The sequence below is a fragment of the Venturia canescens genome, chromosome 11 (assembly GCF_019457755.1).
Source record: "Venturia canescens isolate UGA chromosome 11, ASM1945775v1, whole genome shotgun sequence".
Taxonomy (NCBI): domain Eukaryota; kingdom Metazoa; phylum Arthropoda; class Insecta; order Hymenoptera; family Ichneumonidae; genus Venturia; species Venturia canescens.
In genome coordinates this window covers 12324944-12347786 of record NC_057431.1, presented here as the reverse complement: position 1 = coordinate 12347786, position 22843 = coordinate 12324944, and the positions used below count along the sequence as shown (strand labels likewise).

The 22843-nt window shown below is 34.4% G+C and overlaps 2 protein-coding genes and 1 long non-coding RNA gene across 3 annotated transcripts; 1 reads left to right on the top strand and 2 right to left on the bottom strand.

Annotated features, from left to right (window-relative positions):
• Window positions 1-885: 885 nt before the first annotated feature.
• On the top strand, window positions 886-3169 carry LOC122418266 (odorant receptor 13a-like). Its single transcript, XM_043432400.1, has 9 exons — window positions 886-1029; window positions 1095-1214; window positions 1416-1533; window positions 1620-1881; window positions 2005-2130; window positions 2222-2312; window positions 2380-2516; window positions 2610-2742; window positions 2815-3169. The coding sequence occupies exons 1-9, from the start codon at window positions 886-888 to the stop codon at window positions 2863-2865; spliced, it is 1182 nt and encodes a 393-aa protein (XP_043288335.1). The 3' UTR covers window positions 2866-3169.
• LOC122418268 (uncharacterized) lies at window positions 3132-7996 on the bottom strand. Its single transcript, XR_006262480.1, has 3 exons — window positions 7430-7996; window positions 4834-5074; window positions 3132-4753 (listed from the first exon to the last, which is right to left on the bottom strand). It is a non-coding gene; the product is annotated as an uncharacterized lncRNA (long non-coding RNA).
• An 8249-nt stretch (window positions 7997-16245) lies between these two features.
• On the bottom strand, window positions 16246-20949 carry LOC122418250 (venom allergen 5-like). The gene is made up of 5 exons (XM_043432376.1): window positions 20766-20949; window positions 20385-20555; window positions 18818-18899; window positions 18307-18439; window positions 16246-16822 (listed from the first exon to the last, which is right to left on the bottom strand). Exons 1-5 carry the CDS (start codon window positions 20889-20891, stop codon window positions 16651-16653), a joined length of 684 nt encoding a protein of 227 aa, XP_043288311.1. The 5' UTR covers window positions 20892-20949; the 3' UTR covers window positions 16246-16650.
• Window positions 20950-22843: the final 1894 nt, after the last annotated feature.

The following is a 22843-nucleotide window of genomic DNA, read 5'->3' as shown; positions in this document are numbered from 1 at the left end:
AAAAAATGACATCAACAAGTTTCGTTGCTAGGCTTATAGTTTTCTGTGAAGTAAGGTTGCATTCGTTGTGCGCATGCTTCAACAAATCTAGACGGATGAAAAGCTTTACTTTCCTCTCGCAAAACAGGGAAGAAAACTGAACTTTCGACGGAGGCGTGGTAAAATAGTATATTAATCGTTTTTAATCATAATCATCAAAATGCGACTTCTCATATTTATATTAAAAATATTTGATTTATAGAGTTCGATCATTTCGTTCGACAAATATGCTCGAGAATTATAGTTGAAAAGAAAGCGAATATCCTATTTCGATAAAATTATCCTCTCGATTTTAATGTTTGGAGTAATGACGCTAACACTGCAACAGCCATGACGAACAATGGAATAACATTCATTTACTCGAACAGAGGGTATAAAATATCCTCAAATACGACAATAATCACAATTCCATGCAAAACTGCAATCTAAACAGAAAACTTCAAACACTGTTTCCTTTTTATTTTAAGCATGTTCTCATTATCATGTATTCTGCCGCAATTATCTATTCTCTTTATTATCGCCATCCACGATTTTTCAATTGTGATCTTCTCGGAAACAGCACGCAATATAATTACAGCGGGGTATATTCATAAACCTCAGTCTCGCCTTCTATGAGAATATTTGATTATTCGTTTGACATCATGTCGGCAGCTATTCGTGATAATCAATACGTAGCTGTATATGAACAAAAGAATTCTTAACGAGTATAGTGGCGAGCTCAACCGCATGATAATGCGAGGGGGCTTACAGAATGGGTGAAGAGAATTTTGAGAATTGACTATCAATGCAGTCTTGATTTTACTTTGATAGGAAATGTTCTCTGAACTCCGCATTTCCATGAGTAATATGGACTTGGCTCGCAATCCATACTATCGATATAATTCGAAACTTTTAATAATTATTGGGCAGTGGCCTTATCAAACGTCTATAAGGAATCACGTGCATCAGTTCCTTGTTCATTTATCTATTTTCAGTGTAATACTCCCACAGGTAGTACAATCATCTACGCTAAAACTTTTTTTTCATCCGAGTGAAACGAATATTTGATTGTTTAGGTGATTAAGATGTTCGAATCATGGGGTGACGTTGATATTATGATTGAATGTTTCACGCCCGTAGGTGTGCAATTAATAGCTGTTATAAAATCTGTCAACTGCATGATAAATCGACGCAAGGTAAGGTAATTTTTAAAGTAGATAATTTATCGGCTATTATTCATTTGGCTGATTATTTGTCAATAAGGAGTTTGAAACCATAAAGAATCCTTTTCGTGAAGTAATTTGAAAATTCGTTCGTCTATCGGAAAAATACTTCATGCTATTTGAAAAGGAACACAATTTTTTTGCTTCTATTAGTGTCTATTTCATGTTTTTTAGATACGTTTAGTTGCTGATCACATGCTAAATGATTGGGCGACTTTAAATAACGAAATTGAACTTGCAAAACTTAAAACATTTGCTGAAGGGAGTAGAAAAATCTCTATCATATACTCATGTGGGTACAACATCATAGTTGTTTTATGAATCAACGATCATTAATACAACAAACTGTACATTCCTTCCTCTGTTTTCTGTCAACAGCTTTTTTATTTGGATCGTTGATTATTTATTTACTCATACCGATGATGCCTTCAATTTTAAATGTTGTTCTACCTCTGAACACTAGTCGACAACGAACTTATTTGTATCAAACCGAATACTTCGTAGATTCTGAAACATATTTTTGGTGGATTGCATTGCATACTTATTTTGGTACGGTCCTAACAATATGCACTGTAGTATCCGTAGATGCAATGTTTTTCACATACATTCACCATGTCTGTGGCCTACTTGCAATCGTAAGGTAATCAAGAGACTCGGTAGAGTCTCGGGGGATTGACAGCCCTGTCGTCTGTTATTTTATACAGCAAATAATTTTTTTCACAACACGTCGTATACTTTTTCCCATTATCCAATGATTATATAGTGAAAAGATAGAAAAAACATCAGAAAAAATAAACTGGGCGAAATTTGATCTAAACATTCCGCTGGCAGAGGATGACTTTTATGAAGAGCTTAAGTGCTGCATCAGAAAACATCAGGATGCTATCGAGTAAGACGTCCCATAAATGAAATACAAATTTTTGTTGGAACGTAATTTTTTTGCCGCTACTCATTTATTTTTCATATCTGTATGGATGAAGTTTAGCTAAACTCATAGCATCGAGCTTTTCTAGCTCATTGCTCTTTGAGCTGGTTATTGTCATGGTTCTTTTAAGTGTCTCCCTAGTTCAGGTATGTATACTTTTTAAAATAAATTACAACAGTCTGTTTAGTAGGAATAAGTGGTTTATTTTTACAGCTCTTATTAAAACTAGGACAGTACGATGAAATGTATAGGATCATACAATTCAATGCTGCCCAATTTTTTCATCTCTTCTTTAATAGCTGGCCCGGTCAAAAACTTATTGATTCTAGTGTTCGTTTCAGAGAATCCGTGTAAGATGTTTCTTTACTTTTAAAATTATTTCACGAATTATGATTTATTCGTGAAAGATATTTTTTGAAATAATACGGGGTGAACTTTTATAGTTACTACTCAGGATGGCATGGATTTTCTTCTAGAAGCAGGAGTCTACTGAAAATCATTATGGCGGGTGCAAGGGAGCCATTGAAAATCACCGCATACAATTTCTATGATCTCTCCATGGAGAATTTTGGCTCGGTTTGTTATTGATATTTTCATCTTCAAGATTGATTGTTATGTTTCTTTCAATTAATGTACTTCATAATGCAGATACTTCAAACTTCGTTATCCTACTTCACTGTTCTAGCGTCGTTGAGATAGATCTTTTTCAAGTGTGGAGCAAGCAGCGAAAGGAATAAAGTATTTATGGAAAAATAGTAACGGTTTTTTAAAGAAGAAATCTTATTTTATAAACGTTATTCTATAAATAAAATGTTTATTACAGTAGGCTCAAGCAATGTTGCACATTTCATTATACTTACATCCTCTGCATAATTCAGTCACTTTATTATGCGTTTTCATATAAACACTATGTAACAACTGTTTGGGTCTATATGGCTTAAAAAGATGGAGGTTGTAAGTTTCTCCCGCAAATTCAAATTTTGGCCGTCATAAAATCCTTGACATGAAGGTAAATATTCGATATCGCGGCACCAGCGAAAATCGGGCTGAAATTTTTTTTACGTCTTTTTTATGACCTGTGATCAATGTAAAAAGGTTTTTTATGTAGGCGCATGACGTTTTTTAGGTAGAAAACATTATTATTCTTATTATTATTATATTTAACACATATTTGACTCTCAGTCTCACTTCCACTCGTCCTCCAACTCTGCAATCATGACCCGAACAATCCGAACAAACGCAAACAACCGAACAAACCCAAATAAACCAAAACTGTGGGATGGATGTGCACGACGGAAAAGGAAATCGGCGATGTAGCCACTCAAATGATAGTCTCATCATCGTCAATGAAGTGCAAACAAACCCGACAGTTCCTGATACACACACACACACACACACCCACGCGCACGCGCACACACAAAATTTGTCGAACAAAATTTGTAAACTTTGTCAAATTTGTAAAACAACTGAAAAAATAATTTTTTTTTTAAGACCATGCGCCTGCTTAATATGACTGGCCATGGTTTAACCAAGTTATTAGGAAACAGGAAAAAAAATTCAGTCCGATTATCGCTGGTGCAGCGATATCGAATATTTACCCCTGTATGGCGATCCTTAGAAGGTCGATTTAGGCAATCCGAGAAGTGAAAATGACAATCCTAGGGTTCACCGTTGGGGCATTATTGCAGAATAATTAAACAATTTTATCAGAAAAATTACGGTTTTCAAACAAATCGGGACACAAAAACTCAGACATATTCTTGGAGTTCATAAAAAATAAAGTGGGCGCTAGCATAATGCCATACTTTTTTGGTGGTGCTAATGGCCCGCCATACTAATTAGATCTCGTTAATGAAGTATTGTTTTTTTAATCATACTGCACAGGCTGATTTTTTTTTTAAACGACAACCCTCAAGTAAATATTCACGAAATTTCTAATGCCATACCTGTATGACGGTTTTAAGTAGTTGCCATACAACCGCAAAGGTGTAATTTTTTTATTTAAACAAACCGATTTTCTACAGTATGGCACTTGAATCGTGGATAGCTTATAATGCCTTGAAACAAAATGAAAAACCTGCCATACTTTTAATAAAGTCAAAGTATGGTGCCGTACCTCAAAAACGGTTATTTATCAGCTGATTTTGAGATAAATATTTATGAAATGTAAAATTATTTATTAAAGTATGGTGTTGTCGTATTTCTTCAGTGGCAACACGAATATACCTAAAAAAATGTGTTATACTTTGACCATGGATCCGTAATATATCACACTCGAGTTTCAATGTAAAAAAAAAAAATGTTTAAACGATTGCATTTAAATTTTTCGAAAGTTAATGTCAAACCATATTTGCGAAAAATAAAGCCATACTGGCAGTGCAGTGCTATAGGTATGCCATACGACGAGAACGTACGCATATTTCCCCTATTAAGAAAAAAAATTGTAGGCACTTTTTCGACGTTTTTAAAATTTATTTTCGTATGCAAACAATTCAGGTGTCGGAATCTCCACTGTTGTCCTCAGTATCATTCTCATTATCTTCGTCATTTTCACCCTCGCTGTCTTCCTCGCTTCTCATGTTGGCATCTATAAATTGTTGAGTTTATATTACTTGAGAATAGGAGTCGAAGAGTTTGGGTATAATAAATTTCGTTTCCACTGCATACCTTGTTCCTCACTTCTATCCTCTTCATCATCCGACGGGGATAAAATATTGCCGTTTTTTTGAGTTTTGAGAACGCGGTCGCATGTATATTTCGTTTCTCGTGCCACTTCGTGTTGAGTGGTGTGGTGAGGTGAGTCTCAGCCTTGTTCCTGTACCTCGTTTTGCATAATCGATGGTACGTGATCGATTTGTTGTTGGACACCTTATGATGAAGATCCGAACGGAACTGTATGTCGTTCATTCTTGTCACGTTTGTATGAAAATATTAATAAGACAATGGAATAACAGTATTGTGATGTAAATTAAGTTTACTTATTTCCAAATATATTTTTCAGATCATCCACCTGGACAGAGTTGCGGCAAAAAAAATTAAACCAAAATACAATCTTGGGAATGTTGACTTCGAACTCTCGATCAAACAATCCACGGAAATTATAGAGAAAGGGTGGTACGAAAGCAATGAGGGTGGACAAGACAAAACGATGGAAACAGAATGGAAAAATATTGGAGAAATGGAGGGCAAAAAGATAAGTAAGCTAATTAACATTGAAATAATTAGAATAATTATTGATTGAATAATATAAAAGTATAGATATATTGTTTTTGTGACTCATGTACTTTTGAATTTTTTTTCAGAAATTAAAGGTTGGATTAAATCCACTTTCGAGCAAATACGTCATAAAAGTAGCCAAGCCACATTCGGAATAGGAGCGGTGACTGACGGAAAAGAGAAACTGAAGGTGTGCATCACCGCCTGGTCTGAAATGAATTCAGCTTTTAAGAAAGGGCAGGCAGTTGAAGTGACCGGAATATTAAAAAGCGACAACTATACAGACCTACACGTTGCGAATGGGGCTGCAATTATAGAATCTGCGGGAATGACAATGAAGCCCGAACAAATGATTAATATTACTGCGACTCCCCAAAAAGTATTTACAAATAATTTGTCTTAAATAATGACAATATTAATAGTACATTATAACACTAGGACGAAAAAGTTTTTCGTACGCGTGTTATACGAAATTTTATATTACGAGGAAATTTTCCGGAAAAAGTGTGAGTGATTAGGGTTGAAAGTGTACACGAATGAATTCCTATAGGAACCCTAATTCATTCACTCTACTTGGCTTATAGCAAATGATCTAATTTTTTTTTATAAATGAGATCAGAAAATGATTTCATTTATTTGTATATTTTAAAATTATTTTATTGAAAATGCAAATACAAAAAATCATTTAAAACTAAGGTCGCAACCTTTTATATATAAATACTACACTAAACGTTTCAAACGTCAGCATGATTTGTAGATATTCATTTTATTTGATTTTCGTACACTTACATATAGATAAGAAAGGTTATTTTATAAATAGATTGGCTACTGTTGCTTAAAGAGTACTTCAAACATAGTATCTCAGTTCCCAATTTTTTACTGGATTCGATTAGAATTTTAGTAATTGGTGATTCCAAAATTCTGAATAAACATAAGACATGTTAGAAAATGCGTGATCCTTATTAATTTGTAAAATTCCATACGCTTATTCGGAAATGACAAGAACGTAAGAAAAAACCAACATTTAGTCATCATAATGAAGTTATTTTTCGATTTTTAAAGTGTCTGAAAAGTATAGCTAAACGGAATAAAATCGTTTTTAAATATTAAAACAACTACATATTAATTCTAATTTTCATAGTATGCATTATAAAATTATCTCTAATGGTTTCCTTATACAATCCTAATCTTACATTTTATCCAGAGCTTATTTGATGTACAGGCAGTTGGATGCAATTAATGAGTTGATTTATTTAAATTACTTTGTCAGAAATTTGACTAAAGGAAAATGAAAATACATTAGAAAGCAGCATTTATTGATTGAAATTATACGAGCATTCTTATCAAAATCACCTGGTGTAAATTCGGTTAAATATTTATTCGTTAACAAATTGACAAACATGATATATTTGTTTAGAAAAACCTGCTAGAACACGAGCTTAGCGCGCGTCTGAGCTAGTTCTGATAAAAATCTGAACAAAAAAATTTGCCCGAAATTTTTTTTTTTTTTTTTTAATACGAAGAAAATGTTTTCAACATTTTTTTTTCTCAGCTGATACTTTTTGTGAGGGTGTATTCTGTTGATAAATGCCCTACTTCTCTCAATTACGTTGATTTCATTACTAATTTTGCCGAGTCCAGCGGTATGGCTCGGCACGCTTCTCCGAGGAGTAGTTAATGCAGGTTCCCTAACAAAGCTCATGGCAAAGCCCAAAAGATGGATATTTTAATTTTTAATTTCATACTTTTTTTATATTGTTACGTCCAGAAGGGACGAACGTTAGAGACGGTCGAGCTGCCACCAACCTACACAGAGTGTAGGATTTTTGTACTAGAACTGATCGAGATAATTGGCGAATTTATTAAGGGCTATGTGGTCCCGGCGTACGGGCCCCGAAATAGGATGACGGGATCGCTCAAAAGGGAATTCTACACAAAAGTTGGAACAAATCGGTTTTTATTAGTCGTAGAAAGTTAAGGCTATTGACAATTTGGGTGATACAGAAAATGGATGGTACAACGTTATAATTTCGATGATAAAACTTACTTCAATTCCGGCGGAAACGATTCTTCCGCCCACACACAAAAAACAGGACCACGCTACAATTAACGCGCGGCCTAACACACACGCCCGCGCACACATACACACATACACAAAGTCAAACGAGAAGATTTGGAATTTTAGCACTAATGAGTCGTGGGACTCGGACATAGAACGTTCGTGAGTCAAGAGGCAATGCGTCACTTCACGTTTGTTGACGAAACCCAGACTTATGTGTGTGGTTCGCCTGTATAATTGTGCCAGGATTTATTACCCCACCGCGAGCTAGCTGAGTGAGTTACGGAGTTATCCACGGGGACGACCGACAGTCTAGAGCGAGCAAACGCAACTGATGTACAAAAATCCTCGCCACGGCGACGAGAGCTCGTAAGCGATCGTCGTGACGGGATTTTTAGTCGTTACTAAGGGTATCCACGAGCCACCTTGGAGGTCGCGATCAGGCGATGCCGAATCGGCGGATTCCAAGCGGCTTGTTCGAATTGCTAAGGCACGAGGCATCGCGCGTATTGACCGAATCAAGAACGTTCTAGCAGTTTTAATAAAAGAAATATTTTAAAGTTGAGAGGAATCGTCGTCAAGTCTCGCGTTTAATGATAACTAAACGCGGGACATGACAATATTCCTTCTTCCTCTGAAGACACAAGCCTCACTCATTATGAAATTTAAAATCTTACAAAGGGCTCGAGCCTTAATAAAAAAAAATCTTGATAAATATAAAAGGAGATTTCTATGCATATTTGAATCTGTTGATACATGAATTATTTTTCTACGGGGTGAGACAGGTATTCTCGATTTTTTCAACGATTCCAAGTCTAAGTCATGTCATTTTGTGTTCTATAACATTTCTGGAAGGTACATGATAACATCAATATGGATCACATGAGAAGGAGAAAGGATAATAACATTTCTGAAGATGAACAAAAATAGATTGTAGTTCTCCATCAGATGTTCGTTGCACTGCAAATCGTTTCAGTGGAAAGGAATATCTCGTTACATTACGTTGAAAGAATATAGCTATAGAATTCTCGCTCAACTCATTTTTTAAAATACGTAAAATACGAAAAACTTCGCGAGAACACTGATCAATAATTTAACACAATAAATCAATCTGTGAACATAGTTTCCGCGTTTCCTCGTATTAATTCAATATTCTAGTAGTAGTAGTAGTAGTAGTAGTAGTAGTAGTAGTGGAGTTTTTCATGCATACCCTTGTCGGGTTTTTACATGGTGTGCTTCTTGTATTTCCTCTATATTTTTTATTTATTTCCACTATTTCTTTTTGTTCCCACTGTTTTTGTTTTTTCTCCACTACACACACGCTGTGGACCTACTTTTTTACGTGGATTCCGAACCACAGAGAGTACAGCTTGGGACACTTAGAAAAATCCATTGGTGTTGGCGGCGGGAATTGAACCCGGGCTCACTGGGTGAGAGCTGGGCCCGTTACCACTGAGCGGCAGCACAACCGCTCTATGTTTCATTTCTTTATTTTCAATCAACTCTATCGGTAATTAGTCTATTGGAATAATCTCTATTTATAAATATCTCCTCTGGGAATAACTGTATGACTAATTAAACTGACTTGGGAAATAACTCTATCTTGAACATTTCTATGTTAGATCATCTTTTTTAAATTATCTTTATGTTGAGTAATTTCTATTCGTATACAAATCTCTGCTTAATTATTTGCAAAAAAAATCTCTATTCCGATAAAACTATGTTTTTTCATCGCTACTCCTGTACAACTTCATTTTGATAAAATTTTACTCACATGAAATAATCGACAATCACGTCGCGCTGCTATATTCGACGAATACATTATCTTTTGCCGATATAGTAGAGGGAATAAAATTTTGTATACTGGTAACCCGAATGATTACATCGTCTCGATCACGGCGTCGTGTCTAAATGTTATTCTGTTGAAACTTTTTCTTTATTTATAGGAATAAAATATGTAAGTTTTTGTTTGATAGAAAGAAATATTGGAAATACTAACTGACTTTTTAAAACTTAAACGCAGCAGGGAGCCTTCAGACACAGCCCCGAGTATCGTGGTTGTGTCCGAATACATTTTTAAAGGGGATTCGTTTCGAAGCACTCGTTTATAAATGCTTTTGATAAATTTTGAAACCACGGTGTAATTCAACACATTCGAAAAACGAATGTGGCAAATTCATGAATGTTTCAGGCTCGTGCAATTTTTTTTTCAGGAATGACTGATTTATTAAAAAAAAAAAAACAAAACATTATATACAAGGAAAATAATCGCAATCGACATATTTTTGCTGATTCAACAGGTTGGTTCATTTTATTTTATTATTACCAGTAATAGAAATCAACACATAGTACCGATAGTGAATTACCTTTGCACACATTTTTTGTTAATTGTGGAAAAAAACTTCCCATCCTCTTACAAGAATATAAATTGGACCGTGAAACATCCCTCGATTAAGTTCTAATAGTTACGAAGCAAAACACAGATCGTAATAGTTAATAAGCAATACAGGTATTGGTAATATTAGCGAATGAAAATAATCTTAAGCTGGTAAGAATGAAGAATGAAAAAAAAACTTCACTGTTTCTCTTTCAAGAAGAACAAGGTTTATCGAACAAATTGAAATAAAATGGCGTCGGAAAAAAAGGTACGGAGCAGATGGCGGAGAAAAATAGTGGGGGTGAAATCTGGATCGTCGATATACGAGATGTTTCTCTTTCTTCCTGCCATTTGTAGCTTAGCCCAATCTTAAGGCTTCGAGAGACTCTGGCCTATCTTTCCCTTGAACTTTTTTTCTCTTCTTTTGGATGCAGTCCGGAAGTAACTTTCTGCGAATTAAAAAATAACAGATTCTAGCAACAAATAATTTCTTGTGTAGAAAAACAGCAGCAATAAATGATTCCTTTTCTAAAAAACATCGAAAAATATGGTCTCGATTCCAAGTATAGCAATAAAAAGTTGGAACCATCAGGATACATATCAACGTCTGCTATATACCATAAATAGAAAAATCAATTGTTTTATTCAACATTAACTTACTTAAGTATAAACCTGTACAGTATTTTGCACATGTCCTCGACAGAGAGGGCATCTCAGAAATTGAGGATACTCTTCGCCATTTAAAAGAGCCTCCTCGACCCGATGGGCGCAGGGAAGATACACTATATTTGCGGGTGCGTTCAGACAAATCTTGCTTGGGATCTATCCGAGGTCGTGCATCATCTTCTTCTATATTTCCATGTAATATGAATTGAATATAAGAATTCGAACGGCAATGACAAATGCGCGGTTATGTTCTGGCTTTAGTGATCTTCCAAAAAAAGCGTGTTCGCCACAGTCTCCATTGGCTCCCATGTAAATGGTACAATTGTGTATTAAGAAAGAGTGCCTGTCGTAAACACGCTGGGAGATATTACGAATACATAAACAGGAAGTCAGTGCAGTCACAGAAACAATTAGATTAAGTTTTGAACTCAGATTGTTTTTTAAATTTCAACTAATAGTATTTTTTCATATTTTGAAATCGACTGCTGCCCACCCCTGCCTGGTTGTTCTCTTTCCAGCACCGCATCTCCAACATGTTCCAACTGATCCTCTGGTAGTTGCGGTAGTTGCTGGTTAACTGGTCGTTCCTCGCGTGTGGCTCCTGCTCTTGTTGAAGTGGCTGCGGCAGCTGTTCCAATGGTGGAACCAGAATTCCTCGCCGTGGTCGTCCACGGCGACGAGGTGGACCCGGAATGGCTGCAATTTCTTGACGAGCTCTACGTACTCGTGGTTGTCGGCGTAATTATGGAAAAAATTATAAAAACAGTACAAACATATAACGTTAGTAGACAAAGTAAAACACAACATTTCTCTTTGAGGTAAAATTTCTTCATCATATCGTGTTTATCCCATTTTTCTCATAATTCATTGATTATTTTTTTTGTTAATTCTATCAACTGTTTCAATTTTCTTCACCCCAATAACTAACAATATTTATTTACCGGGGAGAATATTATTCACTCTCGGTTCATTTCTATCGTCCTGTTCTACAGGACCGATCAAGTTTTCATCCATTAATTCATCTTCTATTTCATTAATTTCATCATCTACATTGGGCCCAAAAGAAATAAAATTCATAAAATTACCAATGGGAAAGAAAAAAATTTTTATTAAAATAAAAAGTATCCTTGGCGTATTAGTATTCATTACCGTACTTGTTCCTCTGTGAGAGATTTGAAAGAAATAACCGTACACCGTCATATTTTATCATACAAGAGTGTGGCGATGCTTATGCTGGCCATATTTTCCGCAACATTTTTCGAGCCACTGCCACGGGTTCTCGTATTATATTATATTATGAATAAAAAAATATTTGTAGTCGATGAATAACATTTACCTTCTTGCAAATTTAAATCCACGTCGAGTTCCTCTCGTTCTGTACGTGGCACACTGATTGTAAGAAAATCTAAGATGCTAATACTGCAAGCATGATAACATTTTTGATTTTAAAATTTACAGTTGTTCCGAAAAACTATTTCATGTATTTGAACTATATTTACCGATTGCTTAGCAGTAATTCTTGCTGATGACTGATATGACGATCTCTGGGTCGTTGGACATCCTGTCGTCGACGATTATGAATTATGCCTGCATTTAATTCTTGCCAATCAATGCTGATCTTTTTCATATATTTGACAAGTAGAGCTGCATATGGGAATAATGTGGTTATCTTTCTGCAAAACTTGAAGGGAGAATAATTTCAAGTAAAAACATACGTATAAAAGTTGAGAGCGGTGGATGGATGCCACCCAATCTTCTTACTAGGTGACGATGGCACGCCTCGCTTATATTGTTAGTGCGAACAGCCGAACCGTAGACAGAAACGATATTTGCTTGGCGTAACCAAAACCCTTTCAAGTAAGCAATAAAAGAATTTATTTTTGCGCGATCCAATTGGAGTTGCCTTGCACTGTCTGAAATAATTTGGATTGCTCCTGCAAAATTCTCAGCGGGCAATAAAGCGATCGCCCATGCTTTTTGAAGAACACTGTTCCCGTCTTCGTTCCTTGGTAGGCGCAACTTTTTCCATTTCTTCGTTACTGCCTTCAGAACGATGTAATGAGATTTTAATAATTATCATTTCACAATTTCCAAATATCAATATTCTAAATCTCTCATAGTTTTTTTATTCAAATTGTTACTCAGATAAAATGGAACCAGCAGCCTCTTATGTGAATTCTTTCACCAAAAGCCGAGTGACTAGCTGAAAGGATTGCCCGTTCATAGTCTGAATTTATGACATTTAAGTGATCAACCAGCCCAGGTGCCTTGATTTTTATAAAATCCCACATCGCTTTATAAAAACTCGCCGTCCTCCTCTCACATAGCACGAATATCACTGGAAAACCCTTTAAAAATCATCAACCGATGATTAGTTGCTAATTTCCTATAGAATATTTATGCATATTCATTACAATCATTCGCTTACAATATCAGCTCGTCTTATATGTATTAAAAGTAATTGACAGGCTCTTAGTGACCTTGGAACACACTGAAAATATTAAAATTTCAAGTGATGAATTACATTTTGTAATCAATATAAATTAAATGTATTTCTCATAGATTGTCCATTTTTAAATTGCCTTAAAAGTTCCATCTATATGGAGTTCCGTGGCAAGATTAAAGTGCTGAGGCATATCATCATCATAAAACACAATGCCAATGGAGCCATCATCAGCTGTAAAATGGCCCTTATATATATTTCTAGAAACAGTCCAATCTTGGAGCATAGTTCCGAGATCCCTCATTGAATCGGGAATGGGCAGCCGAATGATTAATCTTTGTCGATTTATAATTTGATGCGCTGCTTTCCGACTCATCACTCCAATAATTTCCGGAAATCTATAATTATTTTGTTAAATGCTACACTATTATCTGTGGGAATTAATCTTGAGCTTCCATCCAAAAACAATTGTTGATTGTTTTCCTACCATGACGTGACAAAAAATGACGTTGGAAAAAATCGAAAAAATTTTTTTTTAAATGTCAGTGAGTTCAAAATTATAGAATGAACATTTTTTTCCTTCTCGAAGATTTATCCCAACCTCCATAATTCTCGAGTTACTGTCAGTCAAAACCTGATCAAAAAGATCGAAAAAAAATTTTCAAAAAAAATCTAAAATAATTAGAACAAGTTTATTATATGCGACACGACTTTACACCCTCTTGACATTTCCTCGGAACTCCCAAAGTTTTCGAAATGTGCCACAATTTTTACAACTCCTCGCTTTCAGCTAAAATTAGGATAACCGAGCGAAAAAAAATCATACGATATTTAAAAAAAAAAACAAAAATGAAGATTTTTCCATCCCCTTCTAAGCTGTCATTGAGAAAAATAGAGATAAAAATTTCTACTACATTGGCAGCCCGTTTACAAAGGCCAAAAATTTGTTAAAAAACGGCGCTGTTCTAAAGCGCATGCCAGTTAAAAATAATTCGTGAAAAAATTCAAGAAGCGGAAAATGGAAGCTCAATTTGTTCTCCTTGAAATGACATTTATTAAATTCGATTCTGTTGATTTTTGACCGAATTATCGAACTTTTAGCGTGGGTAGAAATTTCGATGGGTGAACCCAAATTTTTGAACGAGAGTATATCTCCTAATCTCGATTCGTAATAACATACAACTTGACGAAATTTTCCCCTCTACATTTTTTTTATAAGAACTTTAAAAAAAAAAGCATCTCTAGAAAAAACCTCAAAACTTGAGAATTTCGAAATACAACTGAAATTATCAAGGAGGAAAAAAGTTGCAAAAGATAATTGCAAAAAGTTGCAAAAGACTCCATAGTTTTCAAAAAACAGGAATTTGAAATATATCATTTTGAAACTCACTCGTCGAAGACTGCCTCCACAATGTCACTTGCTTGTATTTCGTGGTTCAAGGCGTGTTCTTTCAGAATTGCAATAATCGGCTCTCGGACATTTATGGTTGGCTTTGGATGCACGTGAATTCCATTAACACTTAAATCACCATTTTCCCCAACCAAAATCGATACGGGACATTTGTGTTTACTACTATGCGAAGCACATACGTATACCGCGAAGAATTTGGTCTTTGTCCAGGAATTCTAATCATTTTTCTTCTTTTAGCCGAAGTGATTTTTTATTTTTGACTTCTTTATATTACGAAAATGTGTCAATTTTTTGAGTCGATACGAGATCAATGTTTCAGACACATTTGAAGAGTATCTGAAAATAGCCAATTAGATACGCGGCTGTTTTTTCTTGATTTCCAATATACGGGGGAAAAAAATTGATTCTACTAAAAATATCATGATCGTTTATGATTTTTTCCCCGTGCATCGAGAATTGAGAAATGCCACGTAACCATTTGGCTATTTTCAGATACTCTTTGAATGTCTCTGAAACATTGATCTTGGACTGACTCGAAAAATTGACATTGTTTCGGCATATAAAAAATTCGGACATAAGAAATCACTCCCGCTAAAAAGTGTTATGAAATTTTCCGAGCTTAAAGAAATATGAATGGAATTCCTAGTCAGAGGGCGAATTCTTGGGATATGTATACAATAAATACACATACCATGAAGATCTACACCATCTACATATGTATGTGCTCCACATAGTCGGAAACACAAATTTCCTGTGACGATTTTGGTTAAGGAAAACACAGATTAAATGTAAATGGATTCACATAAAAGTCAACCATAAATATCCGTGAACCGGTAATTGCAGCCCTGAAAGAATGCGCCTCCAACCACGAAATATAAACAAGTAACATGGTTCTTCTTGAAAGAGAAACAGTGAAGTTTTTTTTTCATTCTTCATTCTTACCAGCTTAAGATTATTTTCATTCGCTAGTATTACCAATACCTGTATTGCTTATTAACTATTACGATCTGTGTTTTGCTTCGTAACTATTAGAACTTAATCGAGGGATGTTTCACGGTCCAATTTATATTCTTGTAAGAGGATGGGAAGTTTTTTTCCACAATTAACAAAAAATGTGTCCAAAGGTAATTCACTATCGGTACTATGTGTTGATTTCTATTACTGGTAATAATAAAATAAAATGAACCAACCTGTTGAATCAGCAAAAATATGTCGATTGCGATTATTTCCCTTGTATATAATGTTTTGTTTTTTTTTTTTAATAAATCAGTCATTCCTGAAAAAAAATTGCACGAGCCTGAAACATTCATGAATTTGCCACATTCGTTTTTCGAATGTGTTGAATTACACCGTGGTTTCAAAATTTATCAAAAGCATTTATAAACGAGTGCTTCGAAACGAATCCCCTTTAAAAATGTATTCGGACACAACCACGATACTCGGCGCTGTGTCTGAAGGCTCCCTGCTGCGTTTAAGTTTTAAAAAGTCAGTTAGTATTTCCAATATTTCTTTCTATCAAACAAAAATTTACATATTTTATTCCTATAAATAAAGAAAAAGTTTTAACAGAATAACATTTAGACACGACGCCGTGATCGAGACGATGTAATCATTCGGGTTACCAGTATACAAAATTTTATTCCCTCTACTATATCGGCAAAAGATAATGTATTCGTCGAATATAGCAGCGCGACGTGATTGTCGATTATTTCATGTGAGTAAAATTTTATCAAAATGAAGTTGTACAGGAGTAGCGATGAAAAAACATAGTTTTATCGGAATAGAGATTTTTTTTGCAAATAATTAAGCAGAGATTTGTATACGAATAGAAATTACTCAACATAAAGATAATTTAAAAAAGATGATCTAACATAGAAATATAGATATAGATATAGATATAGATAGAGTTATTTCCCAAGTCAGTTTAATTAGTCATACAGTTATTCCCAGAGGAGATATTTATAAATAGAGATTATTCCAATAGACTAATTACCGATAGAGTTGATTGAAAATAAAGAAATGAAACATAGAGCTGTTGTGCTGCCCACTGAGCCACTGCCTCTCCCTTCAATATTGTATTTTTTATGATTTTTTTTTATTTGAATAATGATTTACATTTTCAAGGAATTTTGTAATACTTCGTAACAAATAGAATTTCGGCTGTTAACACTCAGTTTATAGATTTGAAGAGTTTGAGAACAACAATTTTTTCTGATTCCATACAAGTTTATTTTGGGGTATACTTTCCGCACACTTTCATATGTAATTAATCCGAGGTTCCGAAAATAGAAAAAAAATATTGTCATTCGTCCTTAACGAGTTTCGTAGACAGGTTGCCCTTGCCAATTACCGCTTGGTCCATAGTTGCAAACGAGATACAATGTGTTATATCTCCCATCTGGATTGTAGCGTATAGCACCACAACCTAAGTGCGTTGTTTTGGCCCATACTAATTGAGAGTAATGACCAGTGTTACGCGAAAAACTGAAACAAAAAGAAGTATTGATTAGATTCAAACCACAATCGGATAAATTTCCGAACAGCGGAAACCGAATTTTAAGCTGAAATTTTACATACTGCTTCTTTATAACAATATAAGACTTCCCCTAAAAGGATTTTTGGCGACTAGCAATATTTATTGAGAAATTGAATTTTTAAGTTGCTATTTTAGCCCGAGCGAGTATATCTATATTGCTTATCTCGCTCGGCCGGTATCCTCACTTCGCTAGTGCCTTTAAAAGCTATATGAATGGCAAACGTTGCGCTCCTTGCTTTTCAACGCCCCATTTACTTTTCAAGAATTTTCTTTTTTCTTTGTTCAAATTAAAAAAATAAAAGAAAAAAATTCTTGAAAAGTAAATGGGTGGGTCTCCCCGGCGCTTCGCAGGAAGACCCCGGGAGACGGAATTTTAAGGAAAAAATCCCCGGAGTAGCCCAGCCAAGGAGCGCAACGTTTGCCATCCATGTAGCTTTTAAAGGCACTAGCGAAGTGAGGATACCGACCGAGTGAGATAAGCGATACAGATATACTCGCTCGGGCTAAAATAGCAACTTAAAAATTCAATTTCTCAATAAATATTGCTAGTCGCCAAAAATCCTTTTAGGGGAAGTCTTATATTGTTATAAAGAAGCAGTATGCAAAATTTCAGCTCAAAATTCGGTTTCCGCTTTTCGGAAGTACAGCCTTTTTTTAACCCACGTTTACGAAACTATCTTTATTGATCGCTCATTTTTTCTAAAACCTTTAGAAAATTATTTCTGTATTTTTTCTGTATTGGCTTTTATTTTAGAACTGAACTTGCGAAATAACTATTTCTTTCATTTTTTATTTGTTTGTTTCCGTTTAATAGAAGGAGTCTTACACCCAGGTGGTGACATTAGGGATATATTTTTCAGATATATTTTTTTACTCCCACATATGTTACTGGTCATTTGTCAAGTTTAACTACACTTTTGGGTTTGAATGAAGAATTGAACTAAACAGTGAACTTCTCTGAACCTTCAGAAAGGCTCATAAAAATATTCATAGAAATCCTCAAGAAACCATGTGCCCATTTTCTCTTTTTTTATAATATAACATAATTACTTCATACTAATTGAGTACGTGCCCTTAATAAAATAAAAGCTTGGCACCAAATAATTAAATAACATTCAAGCAAAAGTGAAGGGCTGGACTTGGTTGTCCGATTAACTAAACGGAAAGAAGGTACATTCTTCCAATTTATAATTTGCTGGACCCAATTCATATTCAGACTCAGGTATAGTTTACATACAATGTAAGAAAATATTTTTTCATGATTACTGAGTATTTTTTGGAATGAACTTACATTCTCATTTTAAGGAATAATCGAATAACTTTGAATGTAGGCTTGTTTTTATTCTAAATCAATTGATCAAGAATTAAAATTCGATAAATCGAACCAGATTCCCTTTTTTTTGAAGTTATTATAAAAATAGTATTTACGTACACGTATTTCTTCACTTCGTTCTTATTGAATTGTGAAACTTCATTGTACCAGCTCGAAACCAAATCACTTAGCGATGAGGTCAGTTTACCTGTCGTTGACGTGATAACGATATTCTGCCCGATTTGAGTATTCCCTAAAAACAATTTTCATGTGACATGTTTATTTGATCATTTATGCACACGTGTATCAATAGACATCAAGTTTTCATTTATTGATTTCTATAAATATGAAATAGTATAATGTAAAAGTTGACTGGAAACACGTCGTTTTCTATTTCTGTTCTAAACGTGTTGTTGACCATTAATTACTATCACTAGCCAATCCGCAAAAATATATACACAACATATTTGCACAAAATATTTGTACAGCACAAGTGAACTTCCTTTTTGCAGTTTTAACTCAATATAAAAATAATCTACAAAACGTTGTTTGTGACCTTGTTTCCATAACTTTCTCAGTTGATTTTATAAAAATTTGGTTATTCTACAGCATTACTTATCAAAAGGCCCACCAGTGTTTCGGCAACTGTCATGAGCAAATTTACACTGATCAGCCCAGGTTTGAGCTATTCCCGCCAGTTCATTGGACCATCGCTGTAATGATAGGATGAAAGAGTTACGAGTTGTGAAATATATATTGTAACGTAATGTTCTTACCGACCTGACCGAACGCCTGTCACGCATCGGTTCGAGCTACCTTAATAAAAAGGAGCAGGTACGAAAGAAACGTGAGAACGCGGAATTTGTGTTTTAAAAAATTTAACAATTCAAATTTATTCAAATTAAAGCGATTTTTACACGAAAATTTTGTTTGTGGTTTGTCTTTGTTGTATTATTCATAATCACTCTTGCCGATTATCAGAAATTATGTTGCGCTCGCCATGATGAATTAAATAGATTTTTAATTACGAGTTTTTCGCTCACCTTGAAGAAAATTCAAAAATATTTTATAATTGCTCGTTTGAAAATGAGAATTCAAAAATATTTGATAATTCAAGAGTATCATTGAGTTTAAACAATAACAAATTATTATTCCATATAACCTTAAATTCGTACAATTTTATAGTCTCGACCATGATATACACAAAAGTTCGTTTTCATGATTGTGGTGACCAAGCCATAATGGAGCAATCGTAAAGTTAGAACAACCTGCTCTTCTTTTGACAGCGATTTGTGCCGAAAGCTTCAAGATGCTTGGGCAAGTTTGGATTAGGCAATAATCAAAGCAAATTAATCGAGCGAATGCCCCCACTCATCAACGCAGTCCTCAAAGCCAAAGGTGGCTTTTTTAATGTGAAACAGGTGTATAGGGTAAGAGATCAAATTAATAATTTTTTCTATCAGAATTATATGGGGATTACGATAAAATCTATCAAAATCTATCAAAAGCCCCTCGCTTGTTTTGAAAAAAAAGTCGAGACCTGACCATAAAGATAAAAAATTTTTTTTTTCAAAAAAGAAATCTAAAATAAAATTAAAACAAGTTTTTTATAAACTGACACAACCCTCTTGACATTTTCTCGAAACTTCCATAGTTTTCGAAATACGCCACAATTTCTGAAACTCCTCGTTTTTAGCTAAAATTAGGATAACCGTGCGAAAAAAATCGAACGATACTTTAAAAAAAAATGAAGCTTTTTCCATCACCTTAATAGCTGTCATGGAAAAAAATAGAGAAAAAAATGTTTACTTCATTGGCAGCCCGTTTACGAAGGCTTTATTTGTTTACTTATTTAACGAAAAACGGCGCTGTTCTAAAGCGTGTGCAAGATAAATAAAAGAAATCGTAAACAAATTTAAGAAGCGGCAAATTAAAGCTCAATTAGTCCTCTTCAAAATGACGTTTACTAAATTGAATTATCGTTGATTTTTGACCGAGTTATCGAACTGTTAGTGTGGATAGAAATTTTAACGGGTGAACCCAAATTTTTAAACGGCAGTGTAAGTCAAAACCAATTCTTCGTTTCAAGTACAAGAAAAGTCATCATTAAAAGAATGCTGATGAGTAGAACAATTGATTAATCGTTACCGTCTTTCTTATATATTTAAAATGCTCAACAATAAAAAAATTGTACTTACTAGAGGTACCATATTTTTAGCAGCTGGCTGAGGTCCTGGATTACCACGCCTTTCTCTTCCGCTTGCAACGTAATTTCTATAGTAGTTATGAATGTTGATAAGTTCATTAATTTCTTTCTGATTTAAGCCCGATGAGTAAACAGTACCGCACTGTTGACTGGGTTTAAGAAACTGTAAATAACGTAAAATATATAATGATCAACAGTACGTTTATAGTATTTTGATATACCTGAAAGCTATTGTATTCAGGTATAGAAGAGGCAAGGATCACGGAAGCTTTTACTTTCACTACTTTACGATAAGCTGTCACCCCTGCTTTTCGTTTCAATATTCGTAATAAGGTCGGTTAATAGACCAACATCAATATTATTGATTGCTCACCGGATACAAACACAGAGTATGTGTGTTTGGCCTGCAAGTTTTAATACTGCAAAACTCGCGTTTCTGACCCATTACTGAAAGAGCGAGGGTCGCTACAAATGCGATAACGACAAGTATGTTAGCCATTTTATGGACTATATTTACTGCAACTGACGGTCTCTGTCCCACTATTTTTCTCGCCAACTCCTCGACAACTAGTGGCAGTGAGGAGACTTACCTATTATATGAGCTATTTTTTATCTATGATTGTCTTGCATTTCCCTAATTCATACTGGCATATCTTTAACGCGTTTAGAATGATGAGATTTACGTCAGTCAAAGCTACTTATAGAAGAACAACATAATTACAATACAAATTCTTTTGCGAAATGTTTGTGATCATTGAATTATGCTGCATTCCAGTTATATCATAGAATGAGAACGAGAAACACATTGTTGATGGCGTAACTTAATAACGAACTGAATTGTTAGTTCTTTCGTTTACAGAAAAGAAATTCTTTCACGAAAAAAAGTTGTCAGAAAAAATTGGCTGGTCAATCGCGATAAAAACACAAATGTAACGTTTCAGATAAAGAAAGGAACCCGAAGAGAATAATTAAATTAAGAAATAAATCGAATCGTTTGACATAATTTTATAACTACAAGTGAATGTACAATTTGTAAAAAGGTTTTTGGGCAGATATTTCAAACTCGCCAATGGGCGATGAGTTGTACTAAAGATATTTCATCAATAATTTTTGGATCATCAAAATGATCGATTTGTCAATTTAAAAATCTGAATTAATTGGTTATCTCTGTATCTTATAACGCGAACACATTGATTAAAATCTGATCAGTTTTGCACCAGATACAGATTATATATTAATTAAAAATGACAGTTGCATTTTGTTCATTTAGCTAATGCGTGTATTGTTCGGATGGGCCGAAAAAAATCGAATAAAATAAAATTCCCATTGACGACATCCTACACTAGGTTACCACGGTTTTGTATTTTTTATTCAAATGAAGTGAAATATTTTCAATAAAATAACTCTCATTGGGTATTTAATAGAGAACGGAGAATCAATAGATTTTGAGTTTCGACATTTCGAATTATCGGCGAGTTCTGAACTCTTCTTAAATCCAATATCATTCAATCTTAAACACATTCACACTGGCCAAACCAAAACGGCAATCAATACCCTATCCTATAAATGTATAGATATCTCAGAGGCAACACTTGAACTGTATAAATTGACCAAATTAGCATAATAAAGAGAAACTCGAAAAAAATAGCAATCAGATTTACTGAAATAGACCTAAATAATTTTTCGCTAGAGCAAGCCAGAACCTATAATAATTTAAAAATTACAGTATCTCCTTAAACAAAAAAGTGAGATATAGTTTTGAGGGGATGGAGCAGTTACCTAATTTCACCTCGAATTTTCTAAGTTTAAATTTTTTGACACCTTTCGTCCGCTCGAAATAAAAGTGGATCAGCCCACGCAGGACAATGGCAAAAATGAGCTGGTTCATTTTTATTTCGATCGGATGAACGGTGTAGAAAAAATTTCTTTTCAAAATTTTCTTTCCTTTCAAAATTTGTAGCTATCTCTCTCATTCTTACGATTGCGCTACACTGACTGATTCATGCTCTTTAAATCACTTCAATGTAAGCCACGCACATAAATCGCATAACCGTATAAGAATCGAGGCCTTTACGATAAGCACCGGGGCTCATTCTCAATTTCATTCGTCTTTGTAAATAGTAAATATGTATCATAGAAAAGTGAAAATACGATAGCACTTATTAAGTATATATGCCAACATGTTTTCGCAATTTGGCACAGGAAAAAGTGGTCAAGTTATTCCACATTTATACCGCCAAGTTGTTTTAAAATTATCATTACTGCGCAATAAGCCAGCATAAATTTTAATGAAAACTTCAATAATAATTTATTTAATTTGGAAAAGAATTTCGGCGTGTGGGCATTGCGAATAAAAATTGCGCCAGTTCAATAAGAACTCGCCTAGCGATAGCGGAGCTTCAGTAGCAAAAAAAATGGGTTCTAGATTATATTTACTTAACGAACCAATTT

Coding starts and splice junctions, on each gene's coding strand:
- LOC122418266 (XM_043432400.1), top strand. CDS start 886: ATGGACTTGGCTCGCAATCCATACTATCGATATAATTCGAAACTTTTA. Junction 2,313..2,379: donor TAAGTGTCTCCCTAGTTCAG/GTATGTATACTT, acceptor TTATTTTTACAG/CTCTTATTAAAACTAGGACA. Junction 2,743..2,814: donor CCATGGAGAATTTTGGCTCG/GTTTGTTATTGA, acceptor TTCATAATGCAG/ATACTTCAAACTTCGTTATC.
- LOC122418250 (XM_043432376.1), bottom strand. CDS start 20,891: ATGGCTAACATACTTGTCGTTATCGCATTTGTAGCGACCCTCGCTCTT. Junction 18,900..20,384: donor CTAAAAATATGGTACCTCTA/GTAAGTACAATT, acceptor CTATCATTACAG/CGATGGTCCAATGAACTGGC. Junction 16,823..18,306: donor AACGAAGTGAAGAAATACGT/GTACGTAAATAC, acceptor TTTTTGTTTCAG/TTTTTCGCGTAACACTGGTC.